At 40.2% G+C, this 8,760-nt stretch overlaps 1 protein-coding gene and 1 pseudogene across 1 annotated transcript; both read right to left on the bottom strand.

The window, feature by feature from the left end:
- Positions 1-922: 922 nt before the first annotated feature.
- Positions 923-2,389, bottom strand: LOC138037094 (uncharacterized; annotated as a pseudogene).
- A 2,614-nt stretch (positions 2,390-5,003) lies between these two features.
- On the bottom strand, positions 5,004-6,143 carry LOC138037093 (uncharacterized). The gene has a single exon (XM_068883093.1). The coding sequence runs from the start codon at positions 6,141-6,143 to the stop codon at positions 5,004-5,006; it is 1,140 nt and encodes a 379-aa protein (XP_068739194.1).
- Between the last annotated feature and the right edge of the window lie 2,617 nt (positions 6,144-8,760).

The following is an 8,760-nucleotide window of genomic DNA, read 5'->3' as shown; positions in this document are numbered from 1 at the left end:
GGTGCTCCCCTTAAATGGAAAGGTCAAGGCCGGCTTGGGCGATTACTCACGCAATCCCTGCATGGAATACACCCAAGAGCTGATGTAAACAACATGGTGGATGTTGCGACGAGAGTTTGTAACATTCCTCCGACATTTTTTCTCGATTTTCGCCGGAGGAGGAGGATACTCTCTTTATGAACGATGCAGAAGACGAAGTTTTGTTTTTTTCAATGACTTGTATTTTTTCTCGGCGTGAATTAGCGAGATTTGCGCAATATTTTGAAGTCACGGTTCCTCGCTATCATTGCGGTGGCTACAGGAGCCATTTCCGGATGTCATCCTCGACATTTGAACTCCTTGCTCAATTGTTAGCACCAAGTGAGCATATGCCAAAGGGAAATGCAATTGGGCCGGTGGCTCATTGAAGCAAGAAAACAGATAGCTCTGACGGTATGGGCCCTTGCAAACCAAGAGACCTGCCGTCAAATATCTGATGGTTTCAACATTACGAAATGCTGATATTAACGTTTTAGAAGTTGGAAGTCACTCCGCCTGGCTTCACCTAACAAACTTTCGACCAGAAGATATTTGGCCTCTTTTCCCACTCCATTGTAAAAGTGAAACTATCAAAAGGTAGAAATTGTGAAGTAGATTGTTCCGCAAACACTTAAAAACACGCACAACAAACTGATAAATGGAGAAACGGAATCCGATTCCTGAATAGGCGTCAATAAAACAGGTTCAAAATGCTCCAGGGTTGCTAGGCTGCCGTCTTTGACATTGCCTCAATTTTCTTTTTTATCGGTCCCCTCTGGCTTTCCTTCTTTGACAGAATGTCCAGGTATCGAGACATAATACCCATTTTCTCTTCGTGCATCTTTTGAGAAAGGTCGCACTTTCGTTGTTCTTTCCACTTTTCTTCTTTAAATTCCGTGAGGAATTAGATGATTTCCGTGGCCGAAGACTTAGACCTCCGTTTCCGTTTTTTCTGTGGAACTGCTTTTGCCAAGGATGATTCCTTGTCTTCATCCACAGGTGTAGACCCAGTGCTTGCTGTAGTCAACGAGGAAACAGTAGCCGGTGGAATAATTTTCGGATCACTTCGGAAAAACTCTGCTAGCTCGTCTTCAAAGTCACAATCCTTCTTATCATTCCCCGTTTTGACGTTATGCTCTCTTACTTTTTTTGTACTTTTCTTCTAATTTTTGCCATTAGTTTGCGCACTGTTCTCCTGTAACTTTCACCGATGAGTTAGCGTTGAACTGCTCTGCAACTTTATTCCATGCGACTTTTTTTCGTACTTTGCCTCTGTCAAAGAGGCTGGCTTTTTCCCGGCTTAGGGAAATCAATAGTTTTGTGCTCTTTGTTGTCCACGTCACAAGTTTTTCCTCGTTCTCTAGTGTTGCAATGAAATAAAATTTGTTTATGAATACCTTCACAAGGCACTTCAGAAAAAGGAATCTTCCTGTCAACCAAAACAATGCTCTAAATATATTTATAATACTCACCACGTCTGCAGTGAACTTGCTGCCATTTTTTAACGCGTACAAATTTTCCGGCGTTCTTCACAGAACTAAGGGAACTGCGCGGCCCTACTCAATGAGCTTGGCCAGTTTGGTCAGAACCAGTTCTGCCAGTTCTCGGAACTCGCGTGTTCCATTTACGGACGGACCAGTCCAACCGGCCAGTTATTACAAATGGAAAGCACCCTCAGTGACAAGTGCATAAAGGAAAATTCAGCCTGCCAATTTCAATTATATCCACAAGTAATGAATGACAGTGCCACTTTGATTGCATAGTTCAATACAATATATCTTTCACGGATAACTTTCTTTATTGAACACGATATTAACCTCAATGCAAATGACCCTTGCTGATGATGTTTGTTTATTTCAATGTCTTGCAGTGCAGAGCACTGAATTATGCATTGTGCCTGCATAAGCACAAAATACATATACATAAACATGTTGATCACACGTGAATATGGTTCCAATAGTGAATGTAACCCTAGTCGTTAGCATATTTAACCAAGACAAAGTCTCGTAACCTCTTGGTCTTAGCTTGTTTCAAAATTCGTACCACCTGACCTGAGTGAGTACCCATGCAAATTTGTCGGGGCACTTGGACAAAGAACGGACCACAGCAGCTGCTGTTCGCGGACAAGCTCTCTCACTGCATCAGCAATGATCTCTTTATACCTAATCACCTTTTCCAATGAGGCAGAATGGCCGTTTTTATACTAGAGACACATAATTCGTCTGGACGAACTTGGGCAAACTTTTATTCTGCGTCTGCTTAGTTCGTCTAGTATAAAAACGGGCACAAGACGCATTATGCGTCTAGACGAACTATCTTGGAAAGTGCGTCTTCCAAGACGCACTAAAGTTGATTCTTTGTCAAGACGCATTATCCGTCTGTGTGTGTAAAGACGAGCAACAGACGAACAAGGCAAAATTAATGGACTGCGGTAGGTTAGGTCAGCGTTCAGGCACGTCACAATCCAATATGGCGGCTGCTCAGGTGTGTGCGAAACAGACTAAGAAACAGGGAAAATCTCGCGCATGGACGGAAACGGAGCTGAAATACTTCGCTATTGTCCTCACAGACGAAAAATACGAGTATGGCTACAAGTTAGACAGTCTTGCCCTAAAGAAGTCGGCAAACAAAAGCGTCTTTGAAGACGTGAAGAAGGCCTTGGTGGAACTCATGTCCACAGAAGAATTCAAAGAAGAAAACCAGCGAGAACTGAAATCGAAACAGAAGGATTTAACCCCTTTGGATATGTGTACAGAAAAGCTTCGTGTGAAATTTAAGTGTATGAAAGAACATTGGCGGAAATATACAGATCGAGTTAAGAAAGGAAGCGGTAAATCCCCTGTCATTGAGCCTGCATGGTACAAGATTATAAATCCGCTTTTCTCGGACACTCATGGTAATCTTGAAGTTGCATCAAGAGCAAGCGACATTTTGTCTGATGATTCAAACGATTCACATATATCCGACAGCGAGGATAGAGAAGGGGCTAAGGTGAGCGCAAGTACTGATAGCAGTTATCATGAGGATGACGATGAGTCAGATTTATTGGAGACAAGTAACAGTGGTACAGGTGGGTCAGTGAAAAGGAAACTTGTCAAGAAAGAGTTGGAAGCAAAACCATATGACCGCAAGAAGCGACTGAGAAGTCAGACTCAAGCTATAAATGAAATTGCCAAGAGTTTCAGTTCTCTTGGGGAATCACAACAAAAGAGATCTGAATTGGTGCTACAAGCAGAGAGAGAAAGGCATGATGATTTCCTAAAATTTCAGAGAGAGCAAGCCGAACTAAACAGACAGCATGAGCTGAGAATGCTTGAGATCATCATGAAATTTTCTAATGTTCAACCACAAGGAATGCATCAACATGATGCAACACATGTGCAGCCTTTTCAACCTCATGCACATATGGTACCTCCCCAATATGCTCAGTATAGCTCAGGGGCATATGCTCACAACCTTCTACCCCAGCCTAATCTATCAGAGGCAAATAGTAGCGAGGAGAGTCACATTTTGATAGATATGGACAAGCCTAATAAGCAGTCATCCATGACTTGGCATTAAAATGTCATAAGAGCATGTCTGTCTGCTCATATGGTACCATGATCTCTAAAATGGTTAAATATTTTTCAGTTGACTTTCATGGAATGTTGGGGTTTGTAATATTTCATTTTACAGGTTGTGCTTAGTGGGCCATTGCATTTGAAGCACAATGCAGATTTCCATAACTTTGAACTATCACGAAACAACACGATGCAAGTGTCGTTATGCTGACACATATCTTAAATAAAATGTCTCTGAGGCAACTCCCTGTCCTCAAGAGTTCTCTTCTTTTTGCTGCATGTGATACAAACTTAAGAAACATCCAGTTGAATTAGAAAATTGAAACAAGTATATTTTTCCTCTGCATTCCAACTTTTGTTAAAGTACAGTGTAGTACTTTCTTGAAACTGAACATACCCCTCATTCCAAAATGGCTGTTATTTTCATATTCATATTAGCCCTTATTTCATTGTTCAAGGTAAAAGACTCTTTGGAAATTTGAAGTTAACAAGGAAGAAAAAGGGCTAATTTGAATGTAAACAAGAGAATATTAAAATGGCAGCCATTTTGAAATAGGTTTTTCAAGGATATTTAAAAGAAGTTCATACTGAGATACAATCAAACTGTTTAATTACTTTACCATACAAAAGTTACAAAGTTTTACAGTACAGTACAGTAGTTATATATAACCCTTCTAATAGGAAAGCCTCTTGAAGTTCTGGTTCCAGCCACCTTAAATAGCAACTTATATGTATCCACGTAATTAAATATGTTAATAGTAATAGCAACTTATGTGTATCCAATATTATGTGGACAGTTTCTTGAAAAATGTTGGGTTGCCGCATGCAGGTGAAGAACACCTGCTTTGATATTTTAGCAACAAGGCAATATTTAGAGTGCACCAAATAGTACTCTCAAGTAATACAATCTCTCCATCTTTAGCAAAACCTATTAACAAGACTGGACATAATTTCACCTACACTCCTGGGGCCGGCTCCTGAAACGTGTAATAACCCTATTCCAGGGATAAAAGTGCCTGGAATAAGGCACATTTATCCCTGGAATAGAGTTATTACACCTTTCAGGAACCCGGCCCTGTTTTCATAAAATGCATTGTAAAGTACTTTGTGATGTCATCTTGGAAACGGACTTGTGCCCCTTACCAGTACTAGTTCAGACATTGGTCAAATGACCGCTAGTTCTGCTGACCTCATGTGGAGAGATTGGTATCATAATGGTGAGAAATATTTTAGTTTAGGTGCTTTTAAAACCTTAATTAATGCGTTACTTTGAGCATGTTGCATCTCATGCCCAACAGAAGCTCATTGTTTGGTTATCAAGCATGATCAGTTTTCCTCAAATGAACACAAGCTTGTTTTTTTTAATACAGTCTCACTGTTGCACACAGAATGCCTTGGAACAGACTACTCATTTTAAACATAACATTACTGAACTGCATCTCTCTCCTTCCTGATATTCCACAACCAGTTGGAAATGGTTTCTCTTGTTGTATTTCCATCAGTAGCTTGGGTATTGCTATCTCTGATGAGATTTAGCTCCCCAACTTGAAGCCTCCATCTAGGATTACAAGGATCATTTCTTTGGATGCATAGGTTGTGGAGAGCAATGCAGGCCATAATGACAAGGGGAATATTTTCCAGATGACACTCAGTTTTTTTGTACAGAATTCTCCATCTCCCTTTTAACATCCCATATGCATGTTCTGAAACTACTCTTGCCGAGCAAAGTCTAACATTGAAATTGCGCTCTCTGGGTACTCTTGTGCCCTCTTTATAAGGCTTCAAGAGCCACGAGTGACTGGGGAATGCTGAGTCCCCTACAGTGGTGAATGGAATTTCACCATGAGGGTGAAGATTTATGGACATGTTGGGAAGCACACTACCGTCTTCAATCTCGGAATAAATACTGCAGCTTCTCAATAGCCGTGAGTCATGTGTAGATCCTGGAGCACCTACACCAGCCCACATAAAGCGCTTGTTGTGGCCAATAAAACCCATGTTTGTGACAGAATATCTCTTCTTGTAACTATAAAAATTCTTAAGTTTAGTGCTAATGTACACATGGAATCCATCCCATGCCCCGACACAGGGGAACTCCCAATTCTCAAGAAAGCTCTTCAGCTCATTACTCCATTCTTCCAGATTTCGTGGCAGGTAAACAACTCTATCATACAAACACCTTACAATGGCTTTGCAAACATCTTGGAAAATGACATGAGCTGTTGATTCGGCAACACCAAATAAATCACCAACAGTTAGAAACGTACAGCCAAGTGCCAAACGGTATAAACATATAGCTAACTGAGCTGCAGGAGTAGTGGGATTGGGTTTCATACGAGTGGGCTCCTTGATAATCATATCTCCGATCTCCCCCAGGATAAACTCAAATGTTTCTCGAGACACCCTCAACCTTTTTTTGAAGGAATCTTCGTCCCAGTTTTGGTAGCCGTCGGCCCACCAATTGCCGTTTCTTAGCTCATCTGCACCTCGCGAGTTCCTATTCCCTTTGCTAACCACGATTGCTGACAGAGCAGCAGCTTGTGCGGCTTCAGTTTCGAATTCCATCTCTCTTAAACAACGTTTTTTTGCCATATCCTCATTCCTTTTAAATTCGCAAAAAGTGACCTCTTCTGCTTCCTTCCGTTTTCGTGACAACAATTTTACGAGCTCCAAAGCGGCCGCCACCTTTAAAGTTTGCGCCAAAACAAGCGTTGTACCCAGGCTTTTTTTATTTGCTCGCGCATAGGGTCCACTGTTTCTTCGTCTCCTAGTTCGTCCCGTCTTTACACTAGTCGAATAAACTGAGAGACACATAGTTCTTCCAGACGGATTATGCGTCTCTAGTATAAAAACGGCCAATAAATCCTTATTGGCGATCCCAAACTTGATCTTGTGAACTATGGGGTTGAATAAACATCCGGCTAAAGAAACCCTGTGTAGCTACACCATTAGGTAGACAGCTAAATGGTGCTGGGTAGAACATATTTTGATTGAGGTGCTGCAGGCTGAAATGAATGCCGAATTTCTTTCACTTTCTCCATCACTCTTTTAGTGCCGTTGTTTTTTAGTTTATTTGATTCGCTGATAATTGATCATCTTTTGGAAAGGTCTTGGAAGTAAATTAAGAGAGCACACAGGGGACCAAAACGTGGAACAGGGGCCTCGTATATCTTTGCTACTGAGAGACGAACTCCCTTTTAGTTGACTCCGTCAAAATTGAGACCACTGTAAATCACATAAATCATACTTGCCTTGTACTTTAACAACTACTTTTTTAAGTTTCCGATCATCTCCATTTCCCATGGAAAAGCCTTTTTTCTTTTGGGGTTTTATGGCTGTTTATGAAACCCCAGGAGAATTAGCTGTAACCATTCTGTTTTGTTTTTCATTGTATCCATCGGCTACGTTCCTCTTGGTCAGCTGAATTTGCATGCGTACGTGAACGTCGTTCAGCTCGGGCTGGACAAGAAAATAGGCATTACCCGAGATCTCGGCAAAGCAGGCAAGCCTGCCAAACTGGTAGAAGAGTAAATTGCCACAAATAGTCAACCGCAAATTAATGTCTGTTCCCCTTGCTATCACAGATATCCTTAATAAGCTGTGCAGTGGGAATAAGTCTGTGATTAAGGAACGTCCTTGGTTCATTCCAATTGCAGAATGGTCGACCTATTGACCACAACCAGGTTTTCTGCGCCCACGAGACTGAGAATCCCCAGCAAGCCATTGTTTTTTCGAGTGGGTGTTTATTTGTAATTTGTTTAGTGCTTCTTTTTGCTCTGAATATCAATTTTTGGCATGAATCTTAAGATTTTTAATGTTGAATCTACTAAGGTTGCAAGATTTCTCTATAACAGAAGAACAGAAACGAAAGAAAAGAGAAAGGGAGCGAGAACAACGAAATGGTACACCAGTAATAACTTGGTGTAAGACGTTACTCCACAAATTCTTTTCTTGGACAATAAACCGTTTGTTATTTCTACAGTTCAGTTATTTCAAGTGGATTCATATTTCTAAAAGGTGGTTTAGTCGTATTTTCCTTTGTTCAGGAAAAAAACTCGAATTTTTATACTCAACTGGAATTATATAACAATCATCTATACTCTTTTTGGACAGAAATAATTGATCTGTTTGCTGGTTTGCTTGACTTTAAAATGCGAGCGAACAAGAGGTTTTTTACCCCAGTTGCCTAACTGTTTTTCAATGTGCCTGGACAGTGAAAAGGAAATTTTGCCCTTATGTAATAAACATGTAATCGTAATAGTTTGTTTACAGCACATACAAACAGGTAATTTGTTGGAGATCTTGTCTGAAGTTTGTCCTTTCTAGCTGATTCTGGTTCTAAGCCAACCTGGCGTGTTCCAATGAAATACATCAAAATGTAAACGATCTCGTTTTCATAGAAATAGTGGAATAAACTACTTCAGTAAAACTCCTTGTTTGATGTTGAATGGACAAAGACGATCTGTCACATCACAAGCTATAGTACATCTGTGATTTTTAAGTTTAGTGTGATTCCTATTCGCTGGCTTTTGACAGTCGACTCTGAAATGGCTTCTTTCGTTTGCTGTTTGCTTGCTGAGGATTTACTTGTTTTCTTTTAAAACTCTTGAGATTCAAGAAAAATAAATTGCCTAACTAGTGAATTCGACAGTAAATTTCGCTGGAAAAACCGATATTGCACTCATTTCTTCATGATTCATGGGATCAGTCAGTTTTTCAGGTGAAATTAGCTCTGGAATTCACTAGTGAGGCAGGGAAGAAAATGGCATAATTAAGCAATGAAGGCGTTCCAAACTAAATGGTCCTTTTCCATTTTAGGAAAATTCCGCTAAAAATTGCGATATCTAATGTTTTTGAGCTTGGTCTTTTTTAAAATGCAAGTTATTGCCTATATTCTGTCGGAATGATTTCACCTAAAAATCAAACTCGCTCTCCTTGGCCAATTTTACTCGGATTTTAAATGGATTCCACAGAATGTATTACACTTTCACTTTTTTTCTCATAAAAAAATCAGTTTGACTTAAGTCCTATTTTTGGACCCAAAATTCTTACATTTTTTTTTTTAATTAAGACAATTACTTTCAGGCACCTTGTTTTGATTGTGGCATACAATGGATATTTTTTGTCAGATTTTCGGGACCGATATTTTTCTTTCAGTCCACCATTTATGGGTTGCAGATGC

Source organism: Montipora capricornis, chromosome 2 (genome assembly GCF_036669925.1).
Source record: "Montipora capricornis isolate CH-2021 chromosome 2, ASM3666992v2, whole genome shotgun sequence".
Lineage (NCBI taxonomy): Eukaryota > Metazoa > Cnidaria > Anthozoa > Scleractinia > Acroporidae > Montipora > Montipora capricornis.
Note: the sequence above shows the minus strand (reverse complement) of the source record. Positions and strands in the feature narration are given on the sequence as shown.

Excerpts from the sequence above, each read along its gene's own strand:
- LOC138037093 (XM_068883093.1), bottom strand. The coding sequence starts at position 6,143 with ATGGAATTCGAAACTGAAGCCGCACAAGCTGCTGCTCTGTCAGCAATC.